Source organism: Gallus gallus, chromosome 11 (genome assembly GCF_016699485.2).
Source record: "Gallus gallus isolate bGalGal1 chromosome 11, bGalGal1.mat.broiler.GRCg7b, whole genome shotgun sequence".
NCBI lineage: Eukaryota > Metazoa > Chordata > Aves > Galliformes > Phasianidae > Gallus > Gallus gallus.
This window is the reverse complement of record NC_052542.1, coordinates 13661937-13682725: the sequence shown is the minus strand read 5'-3', so window position 1 is coordinate 13682725 and position 20789 is coordinate 13661937. Positions and strand designations below refer to the sequence as shown.

The 20789-nt window shown below is 39.8% G+C and overlaps 1 protein-coding gene across 2 annotated transcripts in view; it reads right to left on the bottom strand.

Moving 5' to 3' along the window:
• Positions 1-11988: 11988 nt before the first annotated feature.
• The window catches only part of VAT1L (vesicle amine transport 1 like), a 46623-nt gene continuing 37822 nt past the window's right edge, over positions 11989-20789 (bottom strand). Inside the window, exons 8-9 of one of the 2 annotated variants that reach the window (XM_040707188.2) lie at positions 15907-16032; positions 11989-15069 (exon numbers count right to left, since the gene is read on the bottom strand). In XM_040707188.2, the coding sequence (XP_040563122.1) occupies positions 14971-15069; positions 15907-16032 (225 nt within the window). In that variant the 3' untranslated portion in view covers positions 11989-14970. The remainder of the gene's footprint in view (positions 15070-15906; positions 16033-20789) is intronic. The other variant, XM_427969.8, reaches the window with a different exon arrangement.

Here is a 20789-nt window from a genome sequence, read left to right as displayed (position 1 = left end):
ATGCTCAAAAATGCCTTGTGTAATGACAGCCTCAGGATAGGGTTGGCATGGCTGTCCCGTGCTGGTTAAGTATGGACAGTGGTCATGAACTTATTTACACTGAAACAAAAAAAGATAACACTCCTTAGTAAACACGACAGCCACACACACACACACAAAGTATATATACAATAAGATCACATTGTCAGATGTTCATTTATTATTTTATTAAGAGCTCATAAATACCTACTAGATATTACTGTGCTTCTGAATAAGAACATTATGTGCTATCAGCAGGGACTAGTTAGGGGAACAAAAGATTTTGACCCTTTTACAAAATTTCCCAAGTCCTCACTACACTGCCAGGGGAAGAGATACTGCTCGCAGCAAAGTACAAGACACTAGAAGCAGGACAGTGCTATCTGGACTATGGAGAGGTGTCCGCATTTGGAGCTCTTTAATTTGCCTCGAGACTGAGTTTTCTGGGAATGCCTTTAAATTGGGATTGCTATAAGCAATATCACCTCTCACTCACCTTAGTGGATAAATGAGACTTTCAACAAGAGGGTTTGTTTAAAATGTTGACACTGAAGTCATCGTTGGGCAATGGGAACAGACAGGAAAAGTATATGCCACTCTGAAGCTACAATTCCAGACCCCTCTTTGCCATCTGTCTTGGTTACATTCTACTCATATTATCAGGATTTTTCTTCTAGAACTGTAGCAGCAAGAGGCTTATTACTTTATTGAAAGAAAGCTGAGATTTAGAGGCATGCTGTTTTACTACATGAGTGCATACCAGCTTTTTTCTAACCACATAGAGTCTAAAATCACTTCAGTATTCATAATGTAAAACACACCTACACCAGCTGTTTTAGATACCTCCAAACAACTAATTGTATTCTCCATAGCTGGTACACATCTATTAATCATGAACTAATACTTTATAAACTTTTCATAAATTCACTTATTTGCTAAAACCTGTGTTCAGTAGTTCTGCTTCAGAGTACTGAAGTACGTTACATTGTGTAGGAAAACCTCAGGAAAACACTAAAAGAACAGTCTGAAACTCTGTTTTGAAAGCTTCCTCCAGTTTGTTCAGTAGACTTTTTGGCCATTTTACCATTATGGAAGTAGCTCAGTTGGACTTTACTCCTAAAACCTGAACCACATAGCTGTCCTTGCATCTGCTGTGAGAACCCACAAGGGCACAGGGGATTGTTCATCTAGAATTAGTTTTGAGTATCTGAGAAATAGGTTTCACATTTATGACTAATCAACAGCAACTAAGAAAGCAGGTTTAACTTCTTGTATACAGTGTGTAAGCAGAAGAGTCAGAGAAAAGTCAAAATACGTTGCCTAGAATATTTAAACTCCCAGTGCTAGTGTGAAGAAGCCAAAAATGGAACCATACAGGAGGCCTAGATCCCCACCAGAGTAAATTCATGCTCTGTGTAAAGTCTAGAAATTGGCATAACAATGTCATTTAGAGCTGTAATTTTTCTTTACAAGCATAGTTAGAGTAATATCATATGGGCCAGAGAGTGAACAAAGTTACACATGTGTGAAGGTAATTTTTCTTGGGACAAATTAGTCCTCTTTCTGTATGAGAATGTGCTATACAAGTATAAATACTCATACTTTTATAGTTGTGTCCAGACTAGGATATGTTTGTACATTTTATTCACACCAGTATAGTAGAACTTCTGCATAAAGACAAAGCTGCAGTTTCTCTTGAATTGTTTGGTTTGAAAAGAAACATTTTGCAGAATCCAGAGCTGCTGTACTGCACAGGCACCTGGGTGGTTTTCTGGCTCCTGCTTCCCTGCCTCATTCCATTTGCTTTCAGACAACTGAACCATTCAAAGCTTAAGCAACCTTTGGTGAAAAGTTCATTTCAGTTTCTCCACAGTCTCTTCAAGGTAAAAAGTCTATTCCCCTCAGAGACAGTTCCACCTTTATGTGCTCCTGTAAACTGGCTCAGGAAAACTCTCTGTGCAGCTGTTTTTCCTCTCCATTCTCAGCCATCACTGAGTTTGTGGAAAGAACATGCAACTGGGCACAGAGTATGAGAAGTCAGTGTGAGACATGGACTGGATGCTCGGCTGAGATCCTGAAACAGTCTGGCTGCAGCAGTAATTTCCTGTTATGAGGAATAGGATCTATGCAGGGGGATCATGTCTTTTGTTATCCCCTGAGGTAGTAGAGCTACAAGTAAAATAATACTTGCAAAAATATCTTTAAAGAAAGATACTGTGGTATCTTGAAAAGCAAACCACACAGAAATTGCTATTTGAATGTCTGTGTTTTACTAAGGTCCACAGTTCCCTCCAGGTTTTAGAGTTAATTGCATCATTGTCTGTTGGTCCAAGTGGGAAAATGAGGGGCTGTATCTGCTACTGAAATCTGAGCTACTGTTTCTGCAGCATTTCAGTTACAGAAATCTCAGCTCAACGTAGGATTTTGAAAAGAAGCTTGTACATGGGTCGTTATTTTCCTGTTCTACTCCGGGTATAAACAGAAAAGGAGAACTGATTAGAGCTGTTGCCAGCCTAAGGAATTTCAAGTGGGGTAAATCCAAGAGCCAATGTAGCCAACAGAGATTGATCACCTCCCAGGCATCAGTTTTTATGAATGATTTGGGTAGTGTATGGGATCCACGGGTTGATTTTCATTTGTTTCAATTAAATGTAAGAGAGTTTGCAAATTCTGCTAACCATGGATTATGTCATGCTTGGAAAAATACAGCATGCTTGATTTCTTTGGCCTTGAAAAGACTTAAAAACTCTTTCTTAAGGATTTTGTCTCAGTCTAACCAGGTATGAGGCAGGTTTATGGCTGACATCCCAACACCAAGGTTATTTGGGGAAAATTTGTACAAGTAAGCTGTGTATTTGGAGAAGGGAAGGGCTAACCTTATGGTATGTGAGGTTCTGTGGAAACTGTTAATGATATTTTGGGTTTGTACAATCGGTTCAATGTTTTTCCTGTCATACGAATTTGCTTTTTAAAAGGAAATTTGCTGGCTGTAAGGGTTTTGCTACGTCTGTTAAAATTAAAGGAAGTTACCAGTTTATTGCAAGAACAGGCTGCCCACCGGTGACCTGCACTGAAAGTCACTGAGTATCGAAATGAGGGCATTTACATCTTCCTTAGGAGTGAAAGGCTCCTATCCCAAATGCATCCTTACCTTGACACTGCTAATGGGATTGATGAACAGGCTTTTCTAGTTTTCTTTTTCAATTCACAGCTAGCTGCATTAACTACAGTTTTGGTGCTTTTCAGTAAATCCAAGCATTTTTACTTCAGAAAACGAAGGAATTTAAGATATAAATAATAGGTGTACAGAAAAGATTAAAATGAAAACATTTTGAATGTTTTTGAATGAGTGTTTCTGTATCTTCTGCTTGGGGCCATTGCCACACCATCATCTCAAAGCTGGACCTTAGCAAGAAGGGCACAGTAAACTGTATGCAAGAGGCAGCACAGTAACTTCTGTCTATCACACATATTTAAGGTAAATATCTTTATCTTATCTGTGACCAAACTGTATCACTTGTATTCTTTTCATTCTCTTGCAGTGGCAGTGAATGCAAATTATGAGTTGTAAATCTGAAAAAGTAATGCTGATCATGTTCAGAAGAGATTCAGAATTCAGAAGAGATTCACCAAATCTACATAAATCAGTGTTAGCAAAGTAATTGCTCTCTTTGGTTACCTACCCAATGCTGCTGAGCACCAATAAAGTTGCCTTCTTGTAGTGTTGCCAAGTCTTGTTTTAAATCAGAGATTTACTGGCAAAAATAAGTGGTACTGAGCATTTTGTTGATTGCCACTGTCTCTGTCTTTGGACAGGAAGGACCCCAAGGAAATGGCTTCTCATCTAGGGTTACATGTTCTGGTGGCTATGCGAAATGTGCAAAAAGCAAAACACCATCCCCCACAAATCAGACACTTCTTTACAATCAGGTGACATGTCATCTCTAAAGATAAGGGAATTTAGGAGAAAATTTAAAGCTTCGGTTTCCTTGCAATCCAGGTGCAAATAAAACTGTTGAATGGGGTCTTTTGAAATGCTATTCCTGCAGACCTGGCAAGGTTTCCGTGCTGGGAATTGCTGGCGGCAACGCAGCTTGTTTAGCCCTCAGGGAACATGTGAGAATCTGTCTGTTTCTCTTTTGTAAACCTAAAATACCTGTTGTGCTAATTTTTCTCCTGCAGTGTGTGCTACCTATTTGCCTTGCAGGAAATGAACTAAAAACCCTCAGCACTTAATTTCTCCCTTTATTTTTTTTTAGTTTTGATCATCACAGTCTCTCTGCTATGAAGTCTTACAGCTTCACATTAACATGATCTTAATAGGTTCTGCACATCCTTACATACACCAAACAATGCAGTTTGGACAAAGCCTTAATTTAGCCCCTGTGAAGCTCGCAAGACAGTCTGAAATGCACATTCACAGGTTCATAGCAGGTTACTAACAGTGCGGTTTTGCTTATTGCCAGTAGGGCTGGTCAGAGGAAGGATTGCATTTTGGCTTGTGTAGATGTTTGTAGGATTTTCCTATAGCAGATGGAAAAACCGACCTTCTCAGGAGTGTGATCATGTCTCACTTTTGGTGGCTGCACTTCACAGAGGACTGAGATGCTCTGCTCAAGGGCTGAGACTCCTCTCTTTGGCAACACAGGAGCTTGAGATCCCACCTCAGCTATGTCCGTATGACCACCGAGGTCCCCATTGCTGCAGAGCAGCTGCTCCCCTGCCTGCTGACAAGAGGCTTCAGCTGGGGACTGCCAGCCTGGCCTGTGGCAAGGAGCCAAACCGCAGCTCTGCAGCACAGGGCTGTCACAGGATCTGCAAATAGCTGACCCTGCTTTACCTGTCCTAGAGGCAGCACTAGCCCCATGCTTAAGCATAATCAGCACATGCACCAGGCCCCAGGGTTGGAATATGTGTGATGTGGTCCAAGTAAAACACCTTTCTTTTAAAAGTTAAAGGAATGTTTAATCTGCCTGAGCGGGAAAGAAAAATAGCATCTAAATGATCTGAATGCAAATGTTGGGGTGATGTCTGCTTCTCTGCAGACAAGTCAAGCAGTGGAAAGTGGAGCTGGCCCTGCCTTGCAGGACAAATACTAAAGCCGGCCCTACTACCACACACTATGCACATTTATTCAAATATTTTCAAATGATCATTTTGAATGGAAATTGTGCCAGCATTTGCCAAGTAATTTAGGCACTGCATAGATGTAAACATCACAGAATTTTTCATTCTCCCATTAGTCATTGCCACGTGCATTCTTACTGCAGTTTATTCCATTTCCAGCAGATGTCTTAAGTGCCCTAGGAATTATTAGGAAAGGTCTGATTTTGTATTGCTTTTCCACCAAAACAAAACCGAGAAGACCAAGTTCTCTCTCTGCTTGATGCTTGGGGTAAATCCATTGCATTCTATGGCTTCCTCATGGCGTTACACAGCAGAGGGTCAGGATAAGTCTCATTACACATTTTCTTGAGGCTTCATTACTGTAGGGTGAGCAGTTGAGACAGGCATCTCTCAGATCTAACATCATTCCTATCCAACAATATTCCTATCACTAGGATTTCAAAGGCGAAGGGAGGTTGTTGTACTGGCTTTGGCAATATTGTTTCCTTAAATAATGCTACAGGTTCTGTGTGGACTAAATCAACTTCATCTAACAAGATGACATGATTTCCCAAGTTGTAAGGACATCTGCCTGATTAAACTGCCTGATTAATCTTCTAAAGATCTTTGAATCTCAGGATCATGCATGGCTGATACCACCACATTGCAGCGGGGGAATGAATGGGTTGGGACTGCCTAATCTGATGTTTGCTGCCATGCGTACAATTCATTCCTCTCCAGCCACAGGACACATCTCCGCAGCTCTCAGAGCCCTCCTTGACAGGCTAGGCTCCCCACTGACCCCATACCTGCAGCTAGCACGACCTACTAAGCCTTCACCTTGCTCCCTGTCCCTAGGAGTTAAGTACTCTCTAAAGGCTACAGGGCTTTGCCTGAGTAAGGCCTTTGCTCTCTGTCATAAAATTAGATAATTAGGGCATCATCTCCCCACACAGCAGCAAATTGATGCCATGTCACCAAAGCTGGAAATATAAAAGCTTGTCTAAGGGCAGAAATAAGCCAGTTCTATTGGTGCAGCTGTAGGCCTGCTGAAACGGCAAAGCTGCTTCCAGATACGAGCTGGCAGGTTTGAGCAGTGCTACATGCTGCTACATAGACTTAACGACTTGGGACTACATTAGCATGAGGATCTTGGCTCCACACAGCGCTGCATGGAGGAGATGCTCCCCATGTTGCAAGAAGTGAATGGTCTCTCTTTACAAGGTATCTAATGTGACCAGGAAACAAATAGCTACCAAACAATACACTCACTTTACATATCCAACCTGTATGTTCTTATACAACCTGGCACTTGATGCTGGAATTTGGGCAGCCTTTGTGTGCAGCCTCTGGTAGAGCAGAGACTGTGGAACATGAGGAGCAGCACAGCTGTAAGCGCAGAGGAGCAGCTGTATTCTCTGTGTAGGGATTTTTCATTTTGTCCTTTCTTTACTTGCTCCAGAGGCTCCATAAAACCAGTATGAAGCAGCACTGTGTTCTCAAGAAAGACAATTGGTTTGGGCAATGCACACAGTGTATTTTAATATGGAGAACTGAGTAAGGATTAAAAAAAAAGAATCTTTTTTAATAAGCTGTGGCATGGAATAAATATTACTCCCTGAATTTTTAATACTGGAGCTATGACTAGGTTCATTTAGAGGACCAATCAGCTTGATGCTGTCCCTATCAAAGTCAGTGGTGGAACTCCTATGAGATTCCAGTCTGAGTTGAATTTACTGTCTTAATGGGAATAAGGAAGGAAGCTTGTAATAATTATCCTTTTATTATCCTGTTTTGCTTGATGATTAGCAAACAGAACATTGTGTAATAACTTTATTCACTGCTGTCATGTTGAACAAAATGCAGATCAAAAATCTCATATGAATCATATTATATATGCTTTATTAAGTTAACCTACAATGCCAGGGAATGTGCTGCAAGCAGGATAATATTGAAATGAGGCTAACGTTTAATATGTGAACTGTGAGAATTGGTTAGAGCAGTACTGTGCAGCACAGCCAACAGCGTCCAATATGTGTAGGTGTGCAGCTGCAGACTGATTGCTCAGGTGAGAACTTAAAGACAATTCCTTGCGTAAATCTCTCATCGCATGCCTGTGCCAAAGATGGGTCTGAGACTCCCAAAGCAGTGCATCTCTCAGTGACACACTGCATAAACACACCCCTGACACAGGGGTGCAACATCATTTGGCAATCAGACTTAATTATGGCATAAATTTTTACAGCCCAATATGCAACACCATTTTCCATCTGATCCTTGGAGCAATCCCCGTTCTGCCCACAAGGTGAGCGTGAGCCAAAAGGGCTGGATCTGTGCTCTCATATTAATCTAGGCACTGCTTGGCAGAAAAGGCTGGGGTCAGGAATCCAAGTTGTTCCTTTTCCCTGCAGTGCCCCACTGAAATGTTTCTAATGTTCATTGCTGATTCAGGTTCTGAGCTATCCTGCTTGATGAGAAAGAGCAAGGAAAATCTTGACTATTGTCTCTCAACTGCACATTTTTCTATGGGGCTTCGTAGGCAGGGTCTCAGCTGAAGGTTTCTAGCATAAGGTTCTGTGCATCCCCTTTGCCTTGGAACAAATGATTTGACAAACAGCTTTCAGTCATGAAGGAAAAACTTCTAGCTCAGCTGCTAAGTTTAATCAAGATTCTTTCAGTAAGGGGAGAATTAAACCCTGCAGAATTATAAATCCTTAAACCTTACAGCAATAAATAGGGCACTGGACAAAACATTCAGTTTCCTTTTTTCCTGTCTACAGTGGCTCAGGAACACAATGGCACCATTGAGAATCATAGAATCGCTCAGGTTGGAAAAGACCTTAAAGATCACCAAGTCCAACCACAACCTAACCATCCTACCCTAACTCTAACAACCCTCTGCTAAATCATGGCCCTGAACACCACATCCAAACGGTTTTTAAACACATCCAGGGATGGTGACCCAACCACCTCCCTGGGGAGGGTATGCTTTTAGCAGACCAGTGAGGCACTTGACCAGTCACAAAACACTTGGCTTCATTCTTCTTTTTCTTCTTCTTCTTCTTCTTCTTCTTCTTCTTTTTTAACAGTGGGAATTTTTTCCTTTTTTGAAATGCAGACACTAGAAGGGAAAAACTGCAGCAAAGAAACAGGAAAACAATTTGCCAAAGCAAACAGTCGGAAAAGAAAAACACTTCACTTATCTCTCTCCTGTGCTAACAATAAAATGAATGTTTTCTCCTAGTGGCCTCTGGAAAACATCACAGACCTGACACGTCCTTCAGGACACACAATGACAGTGGCAGAAAGATACCAGTCAGCCAGCTTCCCCCCCAGCCTTTGTAAATAGTATTTGGTTATTAGCTCATGCCCAGCCAGCTCACGGGTCAGTTATTTCAGTGAAAGTACAGAAATCCTTATTATAAATAATGCATCTAATGTATCTGCAGCCTCACTCTGTTCTTCTAGAGCAGCTGGGATGCTGCACTGCTTACAGCTCTCCATGTGGGAGATGTATTTACGAAGACTACTCTTAGCCTTAACCTATTTAATGGTTCTTCCTTTGCCTATTTAGGTTATGCTTTCTTTCAATCAGTTTTCAAGATTTTACCAACAATTGTGAAGACTACACCTTTCTAAAAGAAGGTTGATCTGGTATGATGGCAGATGCTTGAATATTTTTTTTTAAATCCCGATTGCTGTGAAGATAGATGATGCTTATTCCTGGCTTTATTTTCTCATCTTACCCTAAGTGCCCGAGGGAAGAGAGTCAAGGTTCCCACAGCAGTAATGCCCCTGTGTTAAGTCCGCAAAGATTTCATCTGTCACTCTCTGCAGGGGATCAAAGTGGGCATAACGCAGTATTCTCTAGGAGGTAAAAAATTAATTTTCCTGAGGCACTACCAGAAAACAAGAGGAATCACTGAGCATTTCCAGGCCTCCAGAAGCTCCATAGAGAAGACTGGGACCCCCATGTCAACCTGATGCAAGACAATGGTTGTTAAGCGTTGCTCCAGGAAGGACAGGGCCTTAAGCAACAGCAGTGCATCAGTGCATCAGGCACCCCTTTACACTCTAGAAGTCAGCAACTGTTGAGCCTTCCCCTTTTCCAGCTTTGTGCAAGCCTGGCTGGCCAGAGAATGGAGTGATGGTGCAGCTGCCCAACTTACCTGCCTTGTCCTCGTTGCTGGGTTGTTCTGCTGCCTGGCAAATGCGTGTCCTTTTGCAGAGACAGGAACAAAACTGAGCACTGAACACTTTCCCTGAACTGAGTCAGATTCCCAGTGATGAGGTAAAAAAGAGCAAAAGCAGAAACCCTTGGAGGCTGACAGGCAGGGGTGTGCGGTGACAGTGCAGTGACTGACGTACAGCACCCTGCAGCTTCCCTCTCTGATTAGCTCTGTTTTGCAGGAGCATGGGCTGCTCCAGCTAACCATCTCCCTGGGGCATGAACCAACTTTTTTAAATTAAAAACAAAGCAGAGCAAAACAACAGAGAGTATGCCCTTATTTATAAGCAACGGACGGTTCCTGACATGAAGATACCACTCTCCCCAGTACTAACTTTGAACAGGACAGGCTCCCAAATAATAAATACCAACATTTGTAACATCTAACACATACTCTTACCTGTAGTTTTGCAGCCCAGACTTTCACACAAGAAAACCCTTGTCAAAAGCATCCTTGTGTGTACAAATTTAGGGGGATTCCAACTCTTTCTCAGCCCTCTTCCTTCCTATCTGGGGATTCAAGGTTGCAACTGGGATGTATAGTTACTAAAAGGAAGTCTGAACTTGTTCATATGCTGTTACATTTCCTGAAAACGCTTCTGTTGACAAATGAAGGACAGGAATCAGCTGATGAAGAAAGTGTCAATTTTTCTAACCCTGGAAACTAGTGGAGACAGCGCTGAATGTTTGACAAATGGCTTCATCATCATCATCCCTAAATATATGGACGGAGTTTTTAAACACTGCTGAAGGAGGTCAAGCCTCCTTAAAAGAGAAATATAATCACCACAAATTAATCTAATCAGTCATATAGTGAATAGATGTAAAACATATAAATAAATCAACAGATAATCTGTAAATTCTGCTCATTTGTTACTCCTAGGCAGAAATATACATAATTGTTTTCCTACATTCATTCTCTAATTGTTTATTATCTGCACTGTTCTCACCCCTTCCAGTTTCTGAACAGCACGCTGGTGGTGAGGTGCCCAACACAGCACTGTTGGAAATAGCTGAGATCAAGCCTGTGTTCAGAAAGCCATGCCTTTTGCTGCAGAAATGCGTGACAGGGAAGGCTGAGGCAGACACGAAAGCAATGGCTGAGTTAGGATCAACTGCAGGCATCAGCACAACAGTGCAGGCTGATGAGATAAAGCCACATTTGCATTTATACTCTAAGCTGTTCTCTCGCAGGAAAATATTAGAGTGTCTGCCCAGATGTTAAAATTTACTTGGAAAAGAGATGCCTTGGTGCAAATATCAGTTATGGAGTATTGATTGTTCTGGCTCCTTTCATAGAGAAACAAAACACTAGCTCACACCATGGGGCTTAAAGCTGGCAAGGGACTCTCCTACATGGTCCTCTATGAGCTGGGGCTGCTGTGCTGTGTGCTGGCAGCCACAATCACGGTAGGAGAGTATGTTTTGGCAAAAGCCACCAGGATTAATGGCTAAGCTCACAGAAAATGAGACAAGCAGAAGAAGAGGGAATGGAGTGAGGATCAGGGATACTCAGCAAATTAAGATGATTTTTTTGCATTTTGTCTGGTCAGAAACCACACAAAATTTGCATCCCAGCTTGGCTGGTAGCAGCCTCTGTGTATGAGATTATGTGACAATTATGCCCAGTGGAAAAGCTGGCAAAAGGCAGGGCTTTGTTAGCAATCACAGAGAGCTTGCAAAAGGCTGTTTGTTTTCAGCTTTATCCTGAGCCTGTGATCAGGGATGCACTGAACATTATTTGCTTATCAACGCTGGGAAACAGGGCAGAAATTTACTCTTCACAATCAACGTGTCCACATCTTTTAGATTATAGGACTGATCCAGTAACTACTGCAGTGAGATTTGCCAGGGACATAACAGGCTTTAGAACAAGTCTGGCATGACTGGAATTAACCCAAGCTAACATCATCTCTTCATTCAGATATTAAACTGAAGTTCATTGAACCATTTCTTCCTTTCATGCAGGGAGATCTTTAAAGACACGTTCTCAAATACAAACTTGAGGTCATCGCTAAGTTTTGGTAGCCATAAAGAGTACTTTGAAAGAAAAAGTGTAAGAACTATTCCAGGAGAGATAATCTTATATCCCATGTCAACTGAACAACCTCCTTGCAGCCCTCAGTTAAGTCCAAGATCCAGGAATAATAGGATTTTTGATTCAATCATGTCCTTGTGCTTTCTATCAGCTAATCTGGCGATGGCTGTTTTAGATCCTATTTTAAGATGATTCCCTTTGAGTAACTTCATTTCTAAAAAGAACTTTTTCTCTGAGGGTAACTTATGTGTCAAGCTTTCCCCCAGTACAATCTGAGGGCAAAAATTCTGCAAACTAGTTTTTATCCCTATCAAAATAACACACTTCACTGACACTTCATAAATGATGCTTATAAAATGTTTTGCAGTTCTTAGATTGTAACATTCAACATTTTACACTGAATTGTTAATGTCTGGTAAAGTAGCATGCTCAGCCATTTTAAAAACCTTGATGTATTCTGTAATAAAAAAAAAACAAATATTTGTTTATCCTTCAGTAACTGAAATGGAAAATGAGACGTCAAATTTTCCTCTTAACCAATTCCGTGTCAGCTCCCTAATGTGAACAGCGTATTAGAATAAAATATGTAAGCCAAGGATAATGCTATGCTCAATATTTTATTTATATTTTTATGTAAACATAATTTGCTTTGTAGGCACAATATAACAAAAGCTCTAAAGCAACAAATACAATTAAACAGTGTTTCAGTTCACTTCAATCAGGCTTAAGATAAAGAGAAGCTTTCACAGTTCCTTTAAGGCAATTTAGGAAATAATTTGTTTCACTCGAAGAAACTATCAAATTGTCTTAGAGATGTTTAAACACAAGTGTTAGTAGTAAACACAAACCTTCACTTCTACTGCAATAAGACTTGTTCAGTAACAACAGTCTCACCATCATTTTGTATAGCATGCCCTCTACCACTTCAAACGTGATACTACTGTTTGTGGTATTCTAGTAAGTATTTAGGGCTTATGGGCCAAATTCTGCTAGCACAAATGCTGCTTCTGGAACAGGTAACTGAAAACTTTCCATTCATTTCAGTAGTAACCTTCATATGTGCCATATTAATACCGCTAAAACACAGACTAGAATTTAGTTCAGTGATTGTAATACTGATCTGTGTAGTGCTTAGGTAGATCCAGAATAGCCCTCTGTACTCATTGCAATTACCTGACATTCTGCTGATCAGAAAATGGCCCTGAAATTGGTATGAATTAGCATGAAAAGTATTTTTGCCTTGCTAACAAAACCAGAAAGACTAGCCAAAATTATTTCATCTGATTGTTGTCCCCATGGTGCCTGTGGCCATGACCACCATCACCCCACTCTATTTATCTATAAGGGAAATTTAACTGTAGAGCCAACCATACTGTGGTTTATAACAGAAGAATGGATTTGCTATTCTGCTTGCCCTACTAATTTAAGGCCTTGAGAATGCCACTTTACTGCCAGTTCAAAGGTCACCAGCAATATTGCTCACTTTGGCGTCAAATCAAAATTTCTAGTTATGTTAAGGTTTGTTGCAGGACAACATTGTTACACTAACTGCAAAACAAAACTGGGCATGTTTCCTACTGAATTGTGAAAACTTAATGGCCTTTCTTAAAAGCTCATTGGGCAATCCCAACACATGGAAAACTCACTGAATATATATCTTCTTCTGCATATTGAGTTCCTGTTTGGGTCTGATATGGCACCGGAAGCCTAGGTAAGTCCAACACAGAAAGAAAATGAACTAGAATGAAGTTCTGCTTCAACATCGAAGGAAAACTGAAGTTTGTTTTGACTAATATTTCAACAAAAGCTTTTTTTGGCATTTTCCTCCACAGTTAGTTCTTCTCATCATTTCTGAATTTGTTTAACTCAAGGGAAACTTGCTTAGAATGAACATTCTGCACAATTATCTAGTATTAGAACAGTAGAACGGCAACTTCATGAGCACAGTATGAAGAGATGGACATTAATACTTAGGCAGCAAAGATTAAACAAGTAAGAAAACAAAAAACAAAAAAAATCCAACAAGAGAATCCTCTAAAACCACACATAAAAGTAATCCTGACTCACAATTACTTTCACATTGAGAAAAGCCTGAGAAGCAATCCCTCTCCCCTTCTCTATATTTTTTAACTATCACTACTACATATTTGTAGAATTAGGAGCACAACTAGCCATGCCTGGAGAAATATCTTCTTTTGCTAAAAATATACTAAAAATATATTAATTCAAAGATACATGGCATTATAACAAGGTCTCTGACTTTCTTTCAGCATTTCTACTGAAGTTGTTTGCAGTTATTTCAAAATGATTATTTCAACAAGACCACCGAGGACCTGAGTAGCTTCTGTTTGGATAGGTGAAAGACAAGAAAAAATATTTACTTTTGTCATGTTTAGACATAGTTTCCACTAGTGGGAGGTAGATAGACTAGCTGGTCTTTGTATATTTGATCCTTCAAATAATCACAAATATAACCATACGTACGGAGCAGAGCTTTTAATGGAATTATTCGCCTAGGTAAAGTTATTCCCATGCATAACTTCTGATGGGATTAAGGTCTAAAAGTCACTTTTAAAAGGGTTAACCTCTGTAGAAGTTCAGCTCCAGCTTCATTGTTGATCGATACATAGTGATTTCAGAGTAGTAAACTCTGCCAACAAATTTCTTTCCACATACTGAAGAGTGATCCTTACTAACAGGATTTAAAAGTTAAATTTACAAATGTTTCGGATTTTAGACACAGATGAGTCAATGCATCCTTCATAGAACATGATGTTGAACTGTCAGCAACAATGCTAATTGTTCTGGCTCTAAAACAAGTGGCTAACTGACCTCTGGTGCCTAGAACATATGGGCCGATAACTCAGATCAACAGGAAAGCAAGATAGCTGGCACTCTGAATGAAGTGTTTAATTACTGGTGCTGATTGCTAATATGATTATACAATAATAATCAAAGTCTGTCAATTAATGGTGTCTTGCACAATCTCAGATTCCACAATTCAAAATGAGGTATTCTTGAAAAAGAAGACGGGATTGCTTATAAAATGAGGAAGCGTGATAAAGGAAAATAAACTTACCATTTTTGAAACTTTTATCTGTGGTTCATAAAAGGAAAACTATTTTAACACTGAAAAATTCACAAACTTAAAAATCCTCCCTCCAATTAGCAGAATCTTCAAGACAGCAAGTGGGCAATACTTTTTGCTACTGTGGTTGTCAACTTGCAAAAAAAAGCTCAACCCTCCAAATAACTTTATGCAAAAAGTTGGAATTTGCATGAGAAAGATGCCCATCTAAAATTACACAGTAAGTTAATGAGGCTTTTAAACTGAAACAGAAAAAAATCCATGGGACTCCTACAGGGAAATTGGGTATTACATAGGAATGTCATAATACTGCACTGGATGAGAATGGCACTTGAGTTCAAAACAACAATGATCAACAGCTCATAGCTCAGCTGACTGCAGACAAATACAACACACACTGTACTACAGCATTTGTTCACTGATGCAGAGAATATTTCCCAGTCTTGTTCCCTTCTACTGAATCAATCATTCTGCTTCCATCACCTCTGGCTGTTACTGGATGAATGGCATGCGCTCTTTATTCTCATTGTCCCCTTCGTGGTCTTCTTCCTCCTCTCCAGCCTCACTTGTCTCTGTGCTGTCATTGGCCATCTACAGGATGAAATATGAAGAAAATCAGAGCACCTATCACATTGTTTTACCCAGTCTTGTTTCAGTTTGATTCATCTCATGAAGTGACTTTAAAAACGGAAGAAGACGTGGATGCAGCAAGAAAGCAAATGTTCTGTCAGTACAAAACTTTTGTTGGTACAACATCACTTTCAGCTAAAACTGTGAGCTGTTCCCTCAAGGATTACAGCTGAATTATGTAACTGGAAGTTGCCTTTAGGACAGTTGCACAAGTGGACTTCGATTCTGTGTACTTGTCAGAAAATGGCATTAAGACTCTCAGAAAGGAAACACAAATGTGTAGGAAATTCACAAAATGCATGTAAACCTTTGAACATGCTCTTCCAGAAACAGACAGTATGATTCTTTAAAGCAGCTAATGGATGGGAAGTGTTTAGATCCTTAGAGAAGTAAAGAATTCCTACCAGAGGTACTCCTGACTTCCGTATGGTAATCAGAAACCACTTCTGTGGTGGTACACTGAAGTAACATTACTGTGTCTTTTTCTGTTCAACCTACTTATTAAGACAGGGATTTTGTATTCATTAAATGTCTATTTGTTTTCTGTCACAGAGACACAAATAGATTTGGCAGTTTTATCCTGCTTTAAGAGAGGCAGGCACATTTCTGGAGAGGGAGACGGCTATGCCACATAGAAATTTAACTGTCGGGACTGTAGGAGTCACAACTATGTTCCACCTTGGGTTAAAAATACCAATTATAATTATGAATTCTACTTAGGTCCTATGGATTTAGAAGAAAATGGTATACAAGAAAACTGTAAGGGACATTTCTCCAAATGTCATCACCACGCTTTACCTTGTAAGACTGTACGCCATGTATGTTGTGCTTGGCACTCACCAGGGGAGTGGGTGCTTTCTCCACATCCAGAATTAGTTTTCCTATGTTACCTCGGTCATGGATTCTCTGCATTGCCTCCTTCACCTGAAAGAAAGATAAGCTGTTGATAATTTACAAGCACACGTTTATAGAAAATCCTGAATGCCTTTCTTCAAAATCAGCAGTATGTGTGAGGCATGCTATGAGCAGTGCCATTCAAACTGCCGCTTTAAACAAAATGAATACAGTTAAACATCTTTTTAAGGCTTGACTTTTGCCTTGTGTTTGCCAGAATGGGATGCAAATCTTAATGATAGTTTCTGAGTAGTGTAATGCATACACAGTGGTACTGCAATACAAAAGCTGAGGTGCACAGAGAAACGGGGTCAGGGAATTAATCTTGACAGGTTGTTCATTAGATTGATTTCTTTTCCTCTTTGCAAAATATTTGTGAAGAAATTTTACTTTCATTGAAAATGTGAAATATTTTTCTAATTGACCTATGATGGTTAATCAGTATCTTTTGCCTTCCTACAGAAAGAATGCCATATCCAGGCAGTGGCTGTCATAAACAACATTGGCTCTAATTGCACGAGTGAGTATTTTTTCCCTTTATCTTTCCCCACATTTTTAATTGTTTCTTTTAATGAATAGTGTCTTACCAATACCATTAGACATTTAACAACCGGCAGCAATTAGCACATACAAGAAAGGAACAAAAACTTCTTATGAGCGCTGTGGAGTGGAGCTTATTTTTATGTGAAGTTTTAGAACTCATGGGGTCTCAGTGTAGATGAACTGACATTGCATGTTGGAGATTCTGTGAAACACACATGAGGCATACAGACCACTACTAAATCACTGGAAATTGGAAGATGTCAAGAATTCCTCACTGTCATGGCGGAAAAACATCAGAAAACTGAAAATAAAGGCCACAGAAAGGTTTTGCCATAGCCCTATCACACTATTTTTTTGCTGGCATAACAGGATATATTGAGGCAAGAAAGTTTTACGTTAATAGGATCTGCCATCTGTGACATAGTTTTATTGACTATTTTAAGAAAAACGGCATAGAAGCTAGAAACAAAATGCTGACTTGGGAACATGTGGGTCCCACAGTACATTAAAAGCTTGAATTGAGGTCCATGCACCCAAGATCATTAGTGAACGTCCAATACAGAAGATGGTATGACATTTTTGAAGACACTAAACAAACACAGCTTTCAAGTCTCAATTAAATTTAATGGATACTGGGCACAAAATGTCTTTACCATCTGTCAACCTTATTCTGAAAGCTGGCTGCAGTGAACTCAATATTACAACTTTAATTTTACCGAGTGGTTCACTCAATTAGTAAATACCAGACATTAAAAAAAAAAAAAAAAAAAAAAAAAAAAAAAAAAAAAAACCTGATAGAACAAAAGAAAAACTACAATGATGAAAAAAACCAGTAAGAAAAAAGGTACTTTCTGACTTAGGACATAATTGTAAACTAACTTTGGAAAACACCGTTGCATGAATTCTACTGGATAGAAGGTCAAGTCTAAACCACAGATAGAAGGTCAAGTCTAAACCACAAGACCAAAAACCACAGTAACCTACTTAAACAATACCTAACTATCCAAGTAACCTACAACACCACTTCTGCAATATGGACAGAGTTCCTTTAAGAATATCCAACAATGACTCTGAAGCAGCAGCTATATTATTTTATAAATCTTATTAGCCAAATGAAGCTTTTAGGAGTCGATAGCAGAGCATAAATACTCACACAGATGAGACAGAATTGGAGAAATCAGCAAACACGTTTACCCATCTTTGAAATTTATTACCAGAACATAACGTAAAAAGCAAAGCATGCGACATTGGTTTTAATCTGTACCATATCACAGTTCACAAGGCAAATCTGAGAAAATGTGCTTTCCCTGCATTTTTCACAAGCAAGGTATCAAGTCTAAGACTCTGGAGAAAGGTTCAGTGGTTCCCAGTACGCTTGTAAGTAGCTTGCATATGCAAACAACAGGCATAGGAAAAGGGAACAATACACTTTTTAACAATAACAGTGGCTACGGGATCCAGATGGAAACACTGAAATACATAAAATATACAAAAGTTTGATTCAACATCAGCATCCTTCAATGTCATTTTCAACTTGCCTACCCAGATCGTCAAATCGTGTACCAGTGCAATACCATGAGCTGTTTTATAAATGAGTAATTCTTCTGTTTCAAAGTTTATGGCTGCTGACAGTTCACTTATTCAACCAAGACTGCAACTGCTTGTTTCTCAATGCACCTGAATGTTAAAGCCATTCCCTCTTCCACCGTAGAGAAGAGAGCATTAAAAACTAAACAAGCATGGTTACAGTTTGCTGTTCTGTGCAGACTCCAAAAGCATTTGCTTTTTCATTTGAACTTCTAAGTGCTGAATTAAAAGAGACATCCCTTCCAGTGGCAAGGCTCAAGAGGGCTTCCCTCATCTTGAAGTCCCTAAAGTACTTTTCACCAATTGTTACCACTTGTATTTGTCATCTCAAATCAAAGTAAAGGAATCAGATTTTTTTCTATATGGATGAGTAAATTCAGTTTCTTCTTGTGCAGAATCATCAGCAGAAGACTTGGACTGGAAGCAGCGCAAGGGCACATGTCCCAGTTTAAAGAGTTTCTATTAGAATAAAGGACAAATTTTCCATTGTCCTTTCAGTATAACTCACACCTTACAGTGGTTGCGTCTGAACTAATGCTGAATTACAGATTTGAGCCCTGAGAAGCCTGACATTCACATGATATGTATAATAAAGCTCTGCACTGAATTCTGAACTGTTTTTACACATTAGTGGACAATGCAAAAATACTTTCAAATTTCCACATTATTTGTCTAAGGAAATTTGTCAAACTTGTTGCATGAAGCCAACATAAACCCTCCTAGGCAGCAAGAGAAGAAAACAATTAATAATAGGAAAGGAGAAATTAAAGAAATCCCAAGTCTGCCTTTTCCCTGAAACACAATTCACACTTCTGTATCAATATTCTTTTAGTTTGATGTATTGTATTTTTAAACATTCTCTGCAGCATAAATAGCTTTCCATATCTTTTCAGTCTAGTGGAAAATGATAATAAACACAGGAAAAGGAATTTTCAAACCCAGTTGGAAGCAATTTGCATTTGCTTTAGGGAGTATCCTTTTATAATTGAAGAAACAATTTTGAGCAAGCATGTTTCTCCCATCCCTTTCAGCTTCACAAGTGGCACAATTGTGGATATGCTATTAAATATCCCCATTGAGCAGTGACAATAAATCTGGAAGTTAAGATCTATGTAATAACAAGTCACAGTTACGAGGCCCTGTAAGAAACACACAAAACTCATCTTCCACCATAACTCCCCAAGTGCCACACGTCCTCTGAGCTCTGTGAGCGCTCCTGCTCCTTACTCATACCACTCTGACAGACCCAGGCAGAAAGGTAATGATAGAGCTTAATTGGCTACGTACAGAACCACTGCACTATGTCAGCATTATAGGCAATCAAGCAGCTTCAACATCTCTTCATAAATTTCATCTATTAACAAACACCTGCACATTTAAAGAGATGTGCTACCAATACCCAAACATAAATCTTCAGAGAAGCCTTGGTACAAACACAGGATAGAAAATGACAAAGGCAGCAATGACAGCCTGCTGTGAGAAAGACTATTCAGGGGTATTTTCCTGAGGGGACATTATGGCTGGGATCTCAGAGCATCTCTTGTACCACAGCCACTTCTGTCCGACTATATTGTGCATCACACTGAGAAGAGCAACAATTACTGCCAACAGACCTTGGCTGGAGAGGAAAGGCAGAAACGCCTTCACGGTGCTGGTCAGACAATGCTATATTTATGATCCATTTCTGTATTTGGCTTTTAAAAGGAACCAGTCCCAGGGGTAAAATAAGAGAGACTGCAAAGCTGTGCACTGTACTGTTCGCTATGCCAGTACAACACACTGGGGACTTTAGTCCCGTATTCTTAATACAGATGTTTAGCGGCCAGAAACAATAAATGTCATGGACAAATTTCTTAGTGGGTCATTAAAACACGATGGTTTTATCATCATATGCAGTGCTGTTCAGCTCAGTAATATCATAAATTTTATCAAAACTTTTAGTGAAGTTGCTCAGTTTACACACTGAAAATGTCCAAGCCTGCCAGCATGTCACATTAAGGCTGTGTCCCTCCAGCTCTCTAATATTCCCCTCATCCATTGAAACCTATTAAATGTCCACACAATCTCTTCTGTACTGCATTTACACACAGGGGATAGTCCAGCAGAGACATCTCCAAAGCTGCTGTTTTCATGATTCTGAACAGTAAACCCCCAAATGGCAATGTCACTGCAACCCTCAAATTCTTCCTCTTTTCTTTTGGTGGGCACACAGGAGGCAGTAAACAGCTGATGAAAGCTCACAGCTGCCACAGCCCTGTGTTACCCTGTGCCCCCTCACCTGCTGGCTCACACCACGTGATGCCCTTAGTTTTAGGAGGGACTGACCTTCTTAGGGGTCTGTGTCTCATGTCAACAGAACCCCCACCTGATCACAGCCAAATCTACTGAGCACAGCTATAGCACACAGAAAACAGTAACAGCACCTTAAAACCATCTGTCATTGTGCAACCAGTTTCATATACAATTAAAACCATGGAATAAAATGTTTTGCAAAAACAAAATAAATAGCAGTAATGTATGGGCCAAACAAAAGGAATGCAGGAAGCAGCGAAAGGTTTTAGATAATTATCTGAACATAGAGACATATGCTATAACTTAAAATGATAACCCCTGGTTGGTTCACCAATAAATTGGTTGTACATCTGGGAAAAGAAGAA